At 46.2% G+C, this 17,502-nt stretch overlaps 1 protein-coding gene across 1 annotated transcript in view; it reads right to left on the bottom strand.

The window, feature by feature from the left end:
* gareml (GRB2 associated, regulator of MAPK1-like) overlaps positions 1-17,502 on the bottom strand; it is a 65,457-nt gene that overhangs the window by 37,356 nt on the left and 10,599 nt on the right. Inside the window, exons 3-5 of the mRNA XM_042301153.1 lie at positions 4,630-4,767; positions 4,279-4,443; positions 3,024-3,238 (exon numbers count right to left, since the gene is read on the bottom strand). Of these exons, the coding sequence (XP_042157087.1) occupies positions 3,024-3,238; positions 4,279-4,443; positions 4,630-4,767 (518 nt within the window). The remainder of the gene's footprint in view (positions 1-3,023; positions 3,239-4,278; positions 4,444-4,629; positions 4,768-17,502) is intronic.

Below are 17,502 nucleotides of genomic sequence, written 5' to 3'. Positions count from 1 at the left end.
AGTTACACAGTTAGTCCCCTACAGTACAGAACACAGTTACACAGTTAGTCACCTACAGTACAGACCACAGTCACCTACAGTACAGAACACAGTTAGTCATCTACAGTACAGAACACAGTTAGTCCCCTATAGTACAGAACACAGTTAGTCCCCTATAGTACAGAACACAGTTAGTCATCTAGAGTACAGAACCCAGTTATTCACCTACAGTACAGAACAGAGTTACACAGTTAGTTCCCTACAGTACAGACCACAGTTAGTCATCTACTGTACAGCACACAGTTAGTCACCTACAGTACAGAACACAGTTAGTCATCTACAGTACAGAACACAGTTAGTCATCTACAGTACAGAACACAGTTATTCACCTACAGTGCAGAACACAGTTAGTCACCTACAGTGCAGAACACAGTTAGTCACCTACAGTGCAGAACACAGTTAGTCACCTACAGTACAGAACATAATTCGTCATCTACAGGACAGAACACTGTTACACAGTTAGTCAACTAGAGTACAGAACATAGTTACACAGTTAGTCACCTTCAGAACAGAACACAGTTAGTCACCTACAGTACAGAACACAGTTAGTCACCTACAGTACAGAACACAGTTAGTCCCCTACAGTACAGAACACAGTTACACAGTTAGTCACCTACAGTACAGAACACAGTTAGTCATCTACAGTACAGAACACAGTTAGTCCCCTACAGTACAGAACACAGTTACACACTTAGTCACCTACAGTACAGAACACAGTTAGTCATCTACAGTACAGAACACAGTTAGTCATCTACAGTACAGAACACAGTTAGTCATCTACAGTACAGAACACAGTTAGTCACCTACAGTACAGAACACAGTTAGTCACCTACAGTACAGAACACAGTTAGTCACCTACAGTACAGAACACAGTTAGTCACCTACAGTACAGAACACAGTTAGTCCCCTACAGTAGAGAACACAGTTAGTCAGCTACAGTACAGAACACAGTTAGTCACCTACAGTACAGAACACAGTTAGTCACCTACAGTACAGAACACAGTTAGTCACCTACAGTACAGAACACAGTTAGTCCCCTACAGTACAGAACACAGTTAGTCCCCTACAATACAGAACACAGTTAGTCATCTACAGTACAGAACACAGTTACACAGTTAGTCCCCTACAGTACAGAACACAGTTAGTCCCCTACAGTACAGAACACAGTTACACAGTTAGTCATCTACAGTACAGAACACAGTTACACAGTTAGTCATCTACAGTACAGAACACAGTTACACAGTTAGTCCCCTACAGTACAGAACACAGTTAGTCCCCTACAGTACAGAACACAGTTACACAGTTAGTAATCTACAGTACAGAACACAGTTACACAGTTAGTCATCTACAGTACAGAACACAGTTACACAGTTAGTCCCCTACAGTACAGAACACAGTTAGTCCCCTACAGTACAGAACATGTTATCATCCATAACATTCACAAGGCCTTGGGACCAGATGGGTTACCAGGATGTGTACTCAGAGCACTGACTAGCTGGCAAGTGTCTTCAGTGACATTTTCAACCTCTCCCTATCTGAGTCTGTAATACCAACATGTTTCAAGCAGACCACCATAGTCCCTTTGCCCAAGAACACTAAGGTAACCTGCCTAAATGACGACCGGCCCGTAGCACTCACGTCTGTTGCCATGAAGTGCTTTGAAATGCTGGTCATGTCTCACATCAACACCATTATCCCAGAAACCCTAGACCCACTCCAATTTGCATACCGCCCAAACAGATCCACAGATGACTCAGTCTCTATTCCACTCCACACTGCCCTTTCCCACCTGGACAAAAGGAACACCTATGTGAGAATGCTGTTCATTGACTACAGCTCAGCGTTCAACACCATAGTGCCCTCAAAGCGCATCACCAAGCTAAGGATCCTGGGACTAAACACCTCCCTCTGCAACTGGATCCTGGACTTCCTGACAGGCCACCACCAGGTGGTAAGGGTAGGCAACAACACATCCACCACGATGATCCTCAACACTGGGGCCCTTCAGGGGTGTGTACTTAGTCCCCTCCTGTATTCCCTGTTCACCCACGACTGAGTGGCCATGCACGACTCCAACACCATCATTACGTTTTCTGACGACCCAACAGTGGTAGGCCTGATCACAGACAACGATGAGACAGCCTATATGGAGGAGATCAGAGACCTGGCTATGTGGTGCCAGGACAACTACCTCTCCCTTATCGTTAGCAAGACAAAGGAGCTGATTGTTGACAATAGAAAATGGAGGGCCGAGCAACCCCCATCCACATCAACGGGACTGTTGTGGAGCGGGTTGAGAGTCCATTGGCGACCACATCACTAAGGATCTATCATGGTCCAAACTAGTCTTGGGCAGTATACTGTATACCAGGTATTTGGAAATAGCCACAGATGGTTTTTCAATAACGTCAAGGTTTAAACTATTTATTTTATGTTTTTTTTTACATTTAAATATTTGTAGCTACTTTTTAAGTTGAAGAAGACATTTTTGGAGAATATTGGCTGGCTGCATCACCGCTTCGACCACAAGGCACTACAGAGGGTAGTGTATACGGCCCAGTCCATCACTGGGGCCAAGCTCCCTGCCATCTAGGACCTATATAACACACTGTGTCAGACCAAGGCCCTAAAAATTGTCAAAGAATACAGACACCAGCCATAGACAGTTCTCTCTGCTACCGCATGGCAAGCTGGAACCAACAGGAGCCTGAACAACTTCTAACCCCAAGCCATAAGACTGCTAAATAGTTAGTTAAATAGTTAACAGGACCATTTGCATTGACTCTTTTTGTACTTTTTTGACTCTTCACATACGCTCGTTACTGGTTCCCCATGTAGCCAAGATAATGTTAAGTGTTATTACTTTTCTCAACACTCTTTCTCTCTGCATTGTTGGGAAGGGCCCGTAAGTAAGCATTTCACTGTTAGTCTCCACCTGTTGTTTACAAAGCATGTGACAAATAACATTTGATTTGATGTCTCACCACGTGGCGGTCGTAGGGGTTCCGTGGTGGTCTGGTCGGCACGGTAACATTAACAGGAAGTCGGACCCTTTCGATGATGCTGCGCACCGTGTGGTCAGCTCCCAGCATGCCCTGCTCCAGAGGGGAGCGCGTGCAGAACCGTCCTCGGCAGGCGAAGGGCAGAGAGATGCTCTGATTGGTCCGATGGTTCATGCACACCAAACATGGAGTTTTACCTGAAACAAAGTGAGAGCTCAGGGTGTGGTATGAAACAGAGAGAGAGCACAGGGTGTGGTATGAAACAGAGAGAGAGCTCAGGGTGTGTTATGAAACAGAGAGAGAGCTCAGGGTGTGGTGTGAAACAGAGAGAGAGCTCAGGGTGTGGTGTGAAACAGAGAGAGAGCTCAGGGTGTGGTGTGAAACAGAGAGAGAGCTCAGGGTGTGGTGTGAAACAGAGAGAGAGCTCAGGGTGTGGTGTGAAACAGAGAGAGAGCTCAGGGTGTGGTGTGAAACAGAGAGAGAGCTCAGGGTGTGGTGTGAAACAGAGAGAGAGCTCAGGGTGTGGTGTGAAACAGAGAGAGAGCTCAGGGTGTGGTGTGAAACAGAGAGAGAGCTCAGGGTGTGGTATGAAACAAAGTGAGAGCTCAGGGTGTGGTGTGAAACAGAGAGAGAGCTCAGGGTGTGGTGTGAAACAGAGAGAGAGCTCAGGGTGTGGTGTGAAACAGAGAGAGAGCTCAGGGTGTGGTGTGAAACAGAGAGAGAGCTCAGGGTGTGGTGTGAAACAGAGAGAGAGCTCAGGGTGTGGTATGAAACAGAGAGAGAGCTCAGGGTGTGGTGTGAAACAGAGAGAGAGCTCAGGGTGTGGTATGAAACAGAGAGAGAGCTCAGGGTGTGGTGTGAAACAGAGAGAGAGAGCTCAGGGTGTGGTGTGAAACAGAGAGAGAGCTCAGGGTGTGGTGTGAAACAGAGAGAGAGCTCAGGGTGTGGTGTGAAACAGAGAGAGAGCTCAGGGTGTGGTGTGAAACAGAGAGAGAGCTCAGGGTGTGGTGTGAAACAGAGAGAGAGCTCAGGGTGTGGTGTGAAACAGAGAGAGAGCTCAGGGTGTGGTATGAAACAGAGAGAGAGCTCAGGGTGTGGTATGAAACAAAGTGAGAGCTCAGGGTGTGGTGTGAAACAGAGAGAGAGCTCAGGGTGTGGTATGAAACAGAGAGAGAGCTCAGGGTGTGGTGTGAAACAGAGAGAGAGCTCAGGGTGTGGAGTGGTGTGTGGGTCTTACTGCGGGGGGTCTTCCCCAGGCGTCTCAGGAGCGCGCTCAGTCCAGTCTTCTCCGTGGTGGGCGTGGCTGTGAGAAACTCTGCCTTTCCCGTGAGTGACAGCTCATCACCAGGCTGCAGCACCACACTGTACGACTCACTGTCCTCACTGAACTCCCTGACAGAACCTACACACACACACACACACACACACACACACACACACACACACACACACACACACACACACACACACACACACACACACACACACACACACACACACACACACACACACACACACACACACACAGAGCAGGGTTTGTGATGTATAGATGAAATAGACAGAGTAGAGCTGACTGAAGCTCCTTCACCCCTGACCTTGACAGTGAAGCTGATAGTTTCCATGGCGAAGACGCGGTCAGGGAACATTCCGGCCACTTCCTCCACCGAGGAGAAATACTGGATGGGGTCCCTAACGTCTCTGTCTTCATCTATCAGACGGAACCTACCTACACACAGACAGGGAGAGACATGGTTCATTTAGTTAAATATTTAACAACTAAAAGCATTTGCATTTGTGACAAATCATTCACTAAACCTCAACTAAATGTTGTACATTCAGGGTCAAAATATATTGATACAACAGTAGCTAAGATGGGGAGAAGTCTGTCCATAATGAAGCGCTGCTCTGCCTTCTTAACAACATTATCAACAAGGCAGGTCCTACTGGCCCTAGTTTCTAAATTCTTAACAGCACTATCAACAAGGCAGGTCCTACAGGCCCTAGTTTCTACCTTCTTAACAGCACTATCAACAAGGCAGGTCCTACAGGCCCTAGTTTCTACCTTCTTAAAAACATTATCAACAAGGCAGGTCCTACAGGCCCTAGTTTCTACCTTCTTAACAACACCATCAACAAGGCAGGTCCTACAGGCCCTAGTTTCTACCTTCTTAACATCACTATCAACAAGGCAGGTCCTAGGCCCTAGTTTCTACCTTCTTAACAGCACTATCAACAAGGCAGGTCCTACAGGCCCTAGTTTCTACCTTCTTAACAGCACTATCAACAAGGCAGGTCCTACAGGCCCTAGTTTCTACCTTCTTAACAGCACTATCAACAAGGCAGGTCCTAGGCCCTAGTTTCTACCTTCTTAACAGCACTATCAACAAGGCAGGTCCTACAGGCCCTAGTTTTGTCACACCTGGACTACTGTTCAGTCGTGTGGGCAGGTGCCACAAAAAGGGACTTAGGAAAATTACAAATGGCTCAGAACAGGGCAGCACGGCTGACACTTGGATGTACACAGAGCTAATATTAATAATATGCATTTCAATCTCTCCTGGCTCCCACTAGACATGCCACCAGAGGTCTCTTTACAGTCCCCAAGTCCAGAACAGACTATGGGAGGTGCACAGTACTACATAGAGCCAAGACAACATGGAACTCTATTCCACATCAAATAACTGATGCGAATACATCTTATGGAACAGCGGGGACTGTGAAGTAACACAAACATGATAACACACGTACAATACAGACATGTACACATGGATTTTGTGTTATAGATATGTGGTAGTAGAGTAGAGGGCACACACTTACTGTGTTGTGAAATCTGTTATGATTGTATTGTAATGTTTTAAAATGCATAACTGCTTTAATTTTGCTGGACCCCAGGAAGAGTAGCTGCTGACTTGGCAGGAACTAATGGGGATCCATAATATACCCCAGGAAGAGTAGCTGCTGACTTGGCAGGAACTAATGGGGATCCATAATAAACCCCAGGAAGAGTAGCTGCTGCAGGAACTAATGGGGATCCATAATAAACCCCAGGAAGAGTAGCTGCTGACTTGGCAGGAACTAATGGGGATCCATAATAAACCCCAGGAAGAGTAGCTGCTGCCTTGGCAGGAACTAATGGGGATCCATAATAAACCCCAGGAAGAGTAGCTGCTGCCTTGGCAGGAACTAATGGGGATCCATAATAAACCCCAGGAAGAGTAGCTGCTGACTTGGCAGGAACTAATGGGGATCCATAATAAACCCCAGGAAGAGTAGCTGCTGCCTTGGCAGGAACTAATGGGGATCCATAATAAACCCCAGGAAGAGTAGCTGCTGCCTTCGCAGGAACTAATGGGGATCCATAATAAACCCCAGGAAGAGTAGCTGCTGCCTTGGCAGGAACTAATGGGGATCTTTAATAAACCCCAGGAAGAGTAGCTGCTGACTTGGCAGGAACTAATGGGGATCCATAATATACCCCAGGAAGAGTAGCTGCTGCCTTGGCAGGAACTAATGGGGATCCATAATAAACCCCAGGAAGAGTAGCTGCTGACTTGGCAGGAACTAATGGGGATCCATAATATACCCCAGGAAGAGTAGCTGCTGACTTGGCAGGAACTAATGGGGATCCATAATATACCCCAGGAAGAGTAGCTGCTGCCTTGGCAGGAACTAATGGGGATCCATAATAAACCCCAGGAAGAGTAGCTGCTGACTTGGCAGGAACTAATGGGGATCCATAATATACCCCAGGAAGAGTAGCTGCTGCCTTGGCAGGAACTAATGGGGATCCATAATAAAACCCAGGAAGAGTAGCTGCTGCCTTGGCAGGAACTAATGGGGATCCATAATAAACCCCAGGAAGAGTAGCTGCTGCCTTGGCAGGAACTAATGGGGATCCATAATAAACCCCAGGAAGAGTAGCTGCTGCCTTGGCAGGAACTAATGGGGATCCATAATAAACCCCAGGAAGAGTAGCTGCTGCCTTGGCAGGAACTAATGGGGATCCATAATAAACCCCAGGAAGAGTAGCTGCTGTCTTGGCAGGAACTAATGGGGATCCATAATAAACCCCAGGAAGAGTAGCCGCTGCCTTGGCAGGAACTAATAGGGATCCATAATAAACCCCAGGAAGAGTAGCTGCTGCCTTTACAGGAACTAACAGGGATCCATGGTCTCTAAACGTGGGGGAGACGTGGTCTCTAAACGTGGGGGAGACGTGGTCTCTAAACGTGGGGGAGACGTGGTCTCTAAACATGGAGGAGACGTGGTCTCTAAACGTGGAGGAGACGTGGTCTCTAAACATGGAGGAGACGTGGTCTCTAAACGTGGAGGAGACGTGGTCTCTAAACGTGGAGGAGACGTGGTCTCTAAACATGGGGGAGACGTGGTCTCTAAACGTGGAGGAGACGTGGTCTCTAAACGTGGGGGAGACGTGGTCTCTAAACATGGAGGAGTAGTGGTCTCTAAACATGGAGGAGTAGTGGTCTCTAAACGTGGAGGACACATGGTCTCTAAACGTGGAGGACACGTGGTCTCTAAACGTGGGGGAGACGTGGTCTCTAAACATGGAGGACACGTGGTCTCTAAACCTGGAGGACACGTGGTCTCTAAACGTGGAGGAGACGTGGTCTCTAAACATGGAGGAGACGTGGTCTCTAAACATGGAGGAGACGTGGTCTCTAAACGTGGAGGAGACGTGGTCTCTAAACATGGAGGAGACGTGGTCTCTAAACGGGGAGGAGACGTGGTCTCTAAACGTGGAGGAGACGTGGTCTCTAAACGTGGAGGAGACGTGGTCTCTAAACGTGGAGGAGACGTGGTCTCTAAACATGGAGACGTGGTCTCTAAACATGGAGGAGACGTGGTCTCTAAACGTGGAGGACGTAGTCTCTAAACGTGGGGGAGACGTGGTCTCTAAACGTGGGGGAGACGTTGTCTCTAAACATGGAGGAGTAGTGGTCTCTAAACATGGAGGAGCAGTGGTCTCTAAACATGGAGGAGCAGTGGTCTCTAAACGTGGGGGAGACGTTGTCTCTAAACATGGAGGAGTAGTGGTCTCTAAACATGGAGGAGTAGTGGTCTCTAGACATGGAGACGTGGTCTCTAAACATAGAGGAGTAGTGGTCTCTAAACATAGAGGAGACGTGGTCTCTAGACATGGAGGAGTAGTGGTCTCTAGACATGGAGGAGTAGTGGTCTCTAGACATGGAGGAGTAGTGGTCTCTAGACATGGAGGAGTAGTGGTCTCTAGACATGGAGGAGTAGTGGTCTCTAGACATGGAGGAGTAGTGGTCTCTAAACATGGAGGAGTAGTGGTCTCTAAACATGGAGACGTGGTCTCTAAACATGGAGGAGTAGTGGTCTCTAAACATAGAGGAGTAGTGGTCTCTAAACATGGAGGAGTAGTGGTCTCTAGACATGGAGGAGTAGTGGTCTCTAAACATGGAGGAGTAGTGGTCTCTAAACATGGAGGAGTAGTGGTCTCTAGACATGGAGGAGTAGTGGTCTCTAAACATGGAGGAGTAGTGGTCTCTAAACATGGAGGAGTAGTGGTCTCTAAACATGGAGGAGTAGTGGTCTCTAAACATAGAGGAGTAGTGGTCTCTAAACATGGAGGAGTAGTGGTCTCTAAACATGGAGGAGTAGTGGTCTCTAAACATGGAGGAGTAGTGGTCTCTAAACATAGAGGAGTAGTGGTCTCTAAACATAGAGGAGTAGTGGTCTCTAAACATAGAGGAGTAGTGGTCTCTAAACATAGAGGAGTAGTGGTCTCTAAACATGGAGGAGTAGTGGTCTCTAAACATAGAGGAGTAGTGGTCTCTAAACATAGAGGAGTAGTGGTCTCTAAACATAGAGGAGTAGTGGTCTCTAAACATAGAGGAGTAGTGGTCTCTAAACATAGAGGAGTAGTGGTCTCTAAACATGGAGGAGTAGTGGTCTCTAAACGTGGAAGAGACGTGGTCTCTAAACATGGAGACGTGGTCTCTAAACATAGAGGAGTAGTGGTCTCTAGACATGGAGGAGTAGTGGTCTCTAAACATGGAGGAGTAGTGGTCTCTAAACATGGAGACGTGGTCTCTAAACATAGAGGAGTAGTGGTCTCTAGACATGGAGGAGTAGTGGTCTCTAAACGTGGGGGAGACGTTGTCTCTAAACATGGAGGAGTAGTGGTCTCTAAACATGGAGGAGTAGTGGTCTCTAAACATAGAGGAGTAGTGGTCTCTAAACATGGAGGAGTAGTGGTCTCTAGACATGGAGACGTGGTCTCTAAACATAGAGGAGTAGTGGTCTCTAAACATAGAGGAGTAGTGGTCTCTAAACATGGAGACGTGGTCTCTAAACATAGAGGAGTAGTGGTCTCTAGACATGGAGGAGTAGTGGTCTCTAGACATGGAGACGTGGTCTCTAAACATAGAGGAGTAGTGGTCTCTAAACATGGAGGAGTAGTGGTCTCTAGACATGGAGACGTGGTCTCTAAACATAGAGGAGTAGTGGTCTCTAGACATGGAGACGTGGTCTCTAAACATAGAGGAGTAGTGGTCTCTAGACATGGAGGAGCAGTGGTCTCTAAACATGGAGACGTGGTCTCTAAACATAGAGGAGTAGTGGTCTCTAGACATGGAGGAGTAGTGGTCTCTAAACATGGAGGAGTAGTGGTCTCTAAACATGGAGACGTGGTCTCTAAACATAGAGGAGTAGTGGTCTCTAAACATGGAGGAGCAGTGGTCTCTAAACGTGGGGGAGACGTTGTCTCTAAACATGGAGGAGTAGTGGTCTCTAAACATGGAGGAGTAGTGGTCTCTAAACATGGAGGAGTAGTGGTCTCTAGACATGGAGGAGTAGTGGTCTCTAAACATGGAGGAGTAGTGGTCTCTAGACATGGAGGAGTAGTGGTCTCTAAACATGGAGGAGTAGTGGTCTCTAGACATGGAGGAGTAGTGGTCTCTAAACATAGAGGAGTAGTGGTCTCTAGACATGGAGGAGTAGTGGTCTCTAAACATGGAGGAGTAGTGGTCTCTAGACATGGAGGAGTAGTGGTCTCTAAACATAGAGGAGTAGTGGTCTCTAAACATGGAGGAGTAGTGGTCTCTAGACATGGAGGAGTAGTGGTCTCTAAACATGGAGGAGTAGTGGTCTCTAAACATGGAGGAGTAGTGGTCTCTAAACATAGAGGAGTAGTGGTCTCTAGACATGGAGGAGTAGTGGTCTCTAAACATGGAGGAGTAGTGGTCTCTAGACATGGAGGAGTAGTGGTCTCTAAACATAGAGGAGTAGTGGTCTCTAGACATGGAGGAGACGTGGTCTCTAAACATAGAGGAGTAGTGGTCTCTAGACATGGAGGAGTAGTGGTCTCTAAACATGGAGGAGTAGTGGTCTCTAGACATGGAGGAGTAGTGGTCTCTAAACATAGAGGAGTAGTGGTCTCTAAACATGGAGGAGTAGTGGTCTCTAAACATAGAGGAGTAGTGGTCTCTAGACATGGAGGAGTAGTGGTCTCTAAACCTGGTTTCTAGTCAGAGAGAAAAGGAAGGTGTCCAGACTTTCTATAACAAATATTAAAAAGCAGACTGTTGCCAGTGGCGTAAACACCCCCCTTCAGGGGGCACCTTAGCTAACTCTGGCCTCCTCTCTCAGCCAATCAGAAGCTAGAGGGGTTGTTATGGTAACCGTTAAACAAGCTCCATTCTCACGCTGAACAGAGATACATCACTACGGAGACACACAAACAACCTCTATCTCTTTGTTGACTGTTGCTGGGTGTTATCAATCTCCATCAGCACCGGCCTGTAGCTCTCTCCTGTTCAAATCTTACACCAAGTCTGAATTTGTCCTGCTAGGTGACCTAAACTGGGACATGCTTAACCACCTGACCAAGTCCCTAAATCTTTTGGAGATTATTACCAATCCCACAAGGTATGACTCCAAACACCCAGAAAAGGCTACTCTCCTTGATGTTATCTTCACAAATAATCCTGATAGGTATCAGTCTGGTGTTTTCTCTAATGACCTTAGTGATCACTGTTTTACAGCCTGTGTTCATAAAGGCTGCTCAGTGAAACGACCTGCCCTGATTTGTAGCAGACGCTTGCTAAAAAACTTTAATGAGAAAGCCTTCCTTCATGAACTGGCCTCTGTAAAATGGTACAGAATCAGCTTGATCCCCTCTGCCAACACACTGACAATGACACTGACTCAACTCCAGCCACTTTAATAATGGGAATTGATGGGAAATGATGTAAATATATAAACAATGCTACCTTATATAATGTTACTTACCCTACATTATTCATCTCATATGCATACGTATATACTGTACTCTATATCATCGACTGCATCTTCATGTAATACATGTATCACTAGCCACTTTAACTATGCCACTTTGTTTACATACTCATCTCATATGTATATACTGTACTCGATATCAGCTACTGTATCTTGCCTATGCTGCTCTGTACCATCACTCATTCATATATCCTTATGTACATATTCTTTATCCCCTTACACTGTGTATAAGACAGTAGTTTTGGAATTGTTAGTTAGATTACTTGTTGGTTATTACTGCATTGTCGGAACTAGAAGCACAAGCATTTCGCTACACTCGCATTAACATCTGCTAACCATGTGTATGTGACAAATAAAATTTGATTTGATTTGATTTGTTGAAGACGGTATTGTCAACAAACACGCCACCATAAAGAAAATGAGAATTAAAAACAGGTTCAGCCCCTGGTTCAACCGTGATCTTGAAGAGTTACTCCACCTCAAGAATTCCATTTGGCGAAAGGCTCGGCACACACATACTCAGGCTGACTGGCTCTGATTCAGGCAAATGAGAAATAAGTGCACTCAGGCTATCCTGAAGGCCAAAGTTAGCTACTTTAAAGGAGCAGTTCTCCCACTGTGGGTCTAACCCCAAGAAGTTCTGGAAAACGGTTAAAGACCTGGAGAATAAACCCTCCTCCTCACCTTCTCTCAGCACATATCAAAGCTGCAGGCTAAAGTTAAATCTAGACTTGGTTTCCTCTATCGTAATCAATCCCCTTTCACCCCAGCTGCCAAACTAACCCTGATTCAGATGACCATCCTACCCATACTAGCTTACGGACACATAATTTATAGATTGGCAGGTAAGGGTGCTCTCTAGCGGCTAGATGTTCTTTACCATTCGGCCATCAGATTTTCCACCAATGCTCCTTATAGGACACATCACTGCACTCTGTACTCCTCTGTAAACTGGTAATCTCTGTATAACCGTCGCAAGACCCACTGGTTGATGCTTATTTACAAAACCCTCTTAGGCCTCACTCCCCCCTATCTGAGATATCTACTGCAGCCCTCATCCTCCACATATAACACCCGTTCTGCCAGTCACATTCTGTTTAAAGGTCCCCAAAACACACACATCCCTGGTGTAACAGTACTCTTCTTGCGTTGTGTACAATCAGTCATCGACACGGAACTCCAACATGTAGCACCAGTCATGTAGATTTATTCTGATAGGAACGGCACAAAATTGCACGTCATGCAATGCACGTCTCACCATCCAACTCTGCACTCACGCACGCTGGTTTGGTGCTTGTTCACTGGTAAAACTCACCCTACTTATATCAGATATACATTAGAATTGCAAATAAACAAGTAACACAAAAGTTATCGTTTATCTGTGAAGAGCCTCAGCCAGAGAAATCATCAATTTCGATAATAAAACGTTCTAGTGGCGCCCTCTTGTGGTGAAATGCGATATTGCCATAAACTGCACCAGCAACATCTTATCTGATTCTTCGACAGCAACCACGGCGAAGTTCTGAGATGGAAATCCAGCGAAGGATGATCCGATCCGGAAGAACGGTCACGGCACCACTGTAACAGTATAACTTTAGACCGTCCCCTCGCCCATACCCGGGCACGAACCAGGGACCCTCTGCACACATCAACAACAGTCACCCTCGAAGCATCGTTAGCAAGTGACGTCACCGATTGAAACGCTATTTAGCGCGCACCGCTAACTAAGCTAGCCATTTCACATCCGTTACACTCACCCCCCTTTTGACCTCCTCCTTTTTCCGCAGCAACCAGTGATACGGGTCAACAGCATCAATGTAACAGTATAACTTTAGACCGTCCCCTCGTCCATACCCGGGCGCGAACCAGGGACCCTCTGCACACATCAACAACAGTCACCCACGAAGCATCGTTACCCATCGCTCCACAAAAGCCACGGCCCTTGCAGAGCAAGGGGAACTACTACTTCAAGGTCTCAGAGCAAGTGACGTTACCGTTTGAAACGCTATTTAGCGCGCACCGCTGACTAAGCTAGCCGTTTCACATCCGTTACACTGGGTCACTCCTCTTTTCAGTTTGCTTCAGCTAGCGACTGGAACGAGCTGCAACAAAACACTCAAACTGGACCGTTTTATCTCAATCTCTTCATTCAAAGACAATCATGGACACTCATACTGACAGTTGTGACTGCTTTGTGTGATGTATTGTTGTCTCTACCTTCTTGCCCTTTGTGTTGTTGTTTGTGACCAATAATGTTTGTACCATGTTGTGTTGCTGCCATGTTGTTGTTATGTTGTGTTGCTACCATGTTGTTGTTATGTTGTGTTGCTACCATGTTGTTGTTATGTTGTGTTGCTACCATGTTGTAGTTATGTTGTGTTGCTGCCATGTTGTTGTTATGTTGTGTTGCTGCCATGTTGTTGTTATGTTGTGTTGCTGCCATGTTGTAGTTATGTTGTGTTGCTGCCATGTTGTTGTTATGTTGTGTTGCTACCATGTTGTTGTTATGTTGTGTTGCTGCCATGTTGTAGTTATGTTGTGTTGCTACCATGTTGTTGTTATGTTGTGTTGCTACCATGTTGTGTTGCTGCCATGTTGTAGTTATGTTGTGTTGCTACCATGTTGTAGTTATGTTGTGTTGCTACCATGTTGTGTTGCTGCCATGTTGTAGTTATGTTGTGTTGCTGCCATGTTGTAGTTATGTTGTGTTGCTACCATGTTGTAGTTATGTTGTGTTGCTACCATGTTGTGTTGCTACCATGTTGTAGTTATGTTGTGTTGCTGCCATGTTGTTGTTATGTTGTGTTGCTACCATGTTGTTGTTATGTTGTGTTGCTACCATGTTGTGTTGCTACCATGTTGTGTTGCTACCATGTTGTAGTTATGTTGTGTTGCTACCATGTTGTGTTGCTACCATGTTGTTCTTATGTTGTGTTGCTACCATGTTGTTGTTATGTTGTGTTGCTACCATGTTGTAGTTATGTTGTGTTGCTGCCATGTTGTTGTTATGTTGTGTTGCTACCATGTTGTTGTTATGTTGTGTTGCTACCATGTTGTTGTTATGTTGTGTTGCTACCATGTTGTAGTTATGTTGTGTTGCTGCCATGTTGTTGTTATGTTGTGTTGCTACCATGTTGTTGTTATGTTGTGTTGCTACCATGTTGTGTTGCTACCATGTTGTGTTGCTACCATGTTGTAGTTATGTTGTGTTGCTACCATGTTGTGTTGCTACCATGTTGTTGTTATGTTGTGTTGCTACCATGTTGTAGTTATGTTGTGTTGCTACCATGTTGTTCTTATGTTGTGTTGCTGCCATGTTGTTGTTATGTTGTGTTGCTACCATGTTGTTGTTATGTTGTGTTGCTACCATGTTGTGTTGCTACCATGTTGTGTTGCTACCATGTTGTAGTTATGTTGTGTTGCTACCATGTTGTGTTGCTACCATGTTGTAGTTATGTTGTGTTGCTACCATGTTGTGTTGCTACCATGTTGTGTTGCTACCATGTTGTAGTTATGTTGTGTTGCTACCATGTTGTGTTGCTACCATGTTGTTGTTATGTTGTGTTGCTACCATGTTGTAGTTATGTTGTGTTGCTACCATGTTGTTCTTATGTTGTGTTGCTGCCATGTTGTTGTTATGTTGTGTTGCTACCATGTTGTTGTTATGTTGTGTTGCTACCATGTTGTGTTGCTACCATGTTGTGTTGCTACCATGTTGTAGTTATGTTGTGTTGCTACCATGTTGTGTTGCTGCCATGTTGTAGTTATGTTGTGTTGCTGCCATGTTGTTGTTATGTTGTGTTGCTGCCATGTTGTTGTTATGTTGTGTTGCTGCCATGTTGTTGTTATGTTGTGTTGCTGCCATGTTGTTGTCTTAGGTCTCTCTTTATGTAGTGTTGTGTTCTCTCTCTTGTCATGATGTGTGTTTTGTTCTATATTTTAATTAAATGTATTTGTATCCCCAGCCCCCCGTACCCAAAGGAGGCCTTTTGCCTTTTGTTAGGTCGTCATTGTAAATAAGAATTTGTTCTTAACTGCCTCGTTAAATACTGCTACTCTGTTATTATCTATGCATAGTCACTTCAATAACTCTACCTACATGTACATATTACTTCAACTAACCGGTGCCCCCGCACATTGACTCTGTACCGGTACCCCCTGTATCTAGCCTCCACATTGACTCTGTACCGGTAACCCCTGTATCTAGCCTCCACATTGACACTGTACCGGTACCCCCTGTATATAGCCTCCACATTGACTCTGTACCGGTACCCCCTGTATCTAGCCTCCACATTGACTCTGTACCGGTAACCCCTGTATCTAGCCTCCACATTGACACTGTACCGGTACCCCCTGTATATAGCCTCCACATTGACTCTGTACCGGTAACCCCAGTACATAGCCTCCACATTGACACTGTACCGGTACACCCTGTATATAGCCTCCACATTGACTCTGTACCGGTAACCCCAGTACATAGCCTCCACATTGACTCTGTACCGGTACCCCCTGTATATAGCCTCCACATTGACACTGTACCGGTACCCCTGTATATAGCCTCCACATTGACTCTGTACCGTAACACCCTGTATATAGCCTCCACATTGACACTGTACCGGTACCCCCTGTATATAGCCTCCACATTGACTAAGTACCGGTACCCCCTGTATATAGCCTCCACATTGACTCTGTACCGGTACCCCATGTATATAGCCTCCACATTGACTCTGTACCGGTACCCCCTGTATATAGCCTCCACATTGACTCTGTACCGGTACCCCCTGTATATAGCCTCCACATTGACTCTGTACCGGTACCCCCTGTATATAGTCTCCACACTAACTCTGTACCGTACGCCCAGTACATAGCCTCCACATTGACTCTGTACCGGTACCCCCTTTTATATAGCCTCCACATTGACTCTGAACCGGTACGCCCTGTATATAGCCTCCACATTGACTCTGTACCGTAACACCCTGTATATAGCCTCCACATTGACTCTGTACTGATACCCCCTGTATATAGCCTCCACACGGACTCTGTACCGGTACCCCCTGTACATAGCCTCCACATTGACTCTGTACCGGTACCCCCTGTATATAGCCTCCACATTGACTCTGTACCGGTACCCCCTGAATGTAGCCTCCACATTGACTCTGTACCGGTACCCCCTGAATGTAGCCTCCACATTGACTCTGTACCGGTACCCCCTGTATATAGCCTCCACATTGACTCTGTACCGTAACACCCTGTATATAGCCTCCACATTGACTCTGTACCGGTACCCCCTATATATAGCCTCCACATTGACTCTGTACCAGTACCCCCTGTATATAGCCTCCACATTGACTCTGTACCGGTACCCCCTGAATGTAGCCTCCACATTGACTCTGTACCGGTACCCCCTGTATATAGCCTCCACATTGACTCTGTACCGGTATCCCCTGAATGTAGCCTCCACATTGACTCTGTATCGGTACCCCCTGAATGTAGCCTTCACATTGACTCTGTATCGGTACCCCCTGAATGTAGCCTCCACATTGACTCTGTACCATAACACCCTGTATATAGCCTCCACATTGACTCTGTACCAGTACCCCTGTATATAGCCTCCACATTGACTCTTTACCGGTACCCCTGAATGTAGCCTCCACGTTGACTCTGTACCGGTACCCCTGAATGTAGCCTCCACATTGACTCTGTACCGGTACCCCCTGTATATAGCCTCCACATTGACTCTGTACCGGTACCCCTGAATGTAGCCTCCACATTGACTCTGTACCGGTACCCCCTGTATATAGCCTCCACATTTACTCTGTACCGGTACCCCCTGTATATAGCCTCCACATTGACTCTGTACCGGTACCCCCTGAATGTAGCCTCCACATTGACTCTGTACCGGTACCCCTGTATATAGCCTCCACATTGACTCTGTACCGTAACACCCTGTATATAGCCTCCACATTGACTCTGTACCGGTACCCCCTGTATATAGCCTCCACATTGACTCTGTACCGTAACACCCTGTATATAGCCTCCACATTGACTCTGTACCGGTACACCCTGTATATAGCCTCCACATTGACTCTGTACCGTAACACCCTGTATATAGCCTCCACATTGACTCTGTACCGGTACCCCATGTATATAGCCTCCACATTGACTCTGTACCAGTACC

Source organism: Oncorhynchus tshawytscha, linkage group LG18 (genome assembly GCF_018296145.1).
Source record: "Oncorhynchus tshawytscha isolate Ot180627B linkage group LG18, Otsh_v2.0, whole genome shotgun sequence".
NCBI lineage: Eukaryota > Metazoa > Chordata > Actinopteri > Salmoniformes > Salmonidae > Oncorhynchus > Oncorhynchus tshawytscha.
The sequence above is the reverse complement of the archived record's forward strand: the minus strand, read 5'-3'. Positions and strand labels throughout refer to the sequence as shown.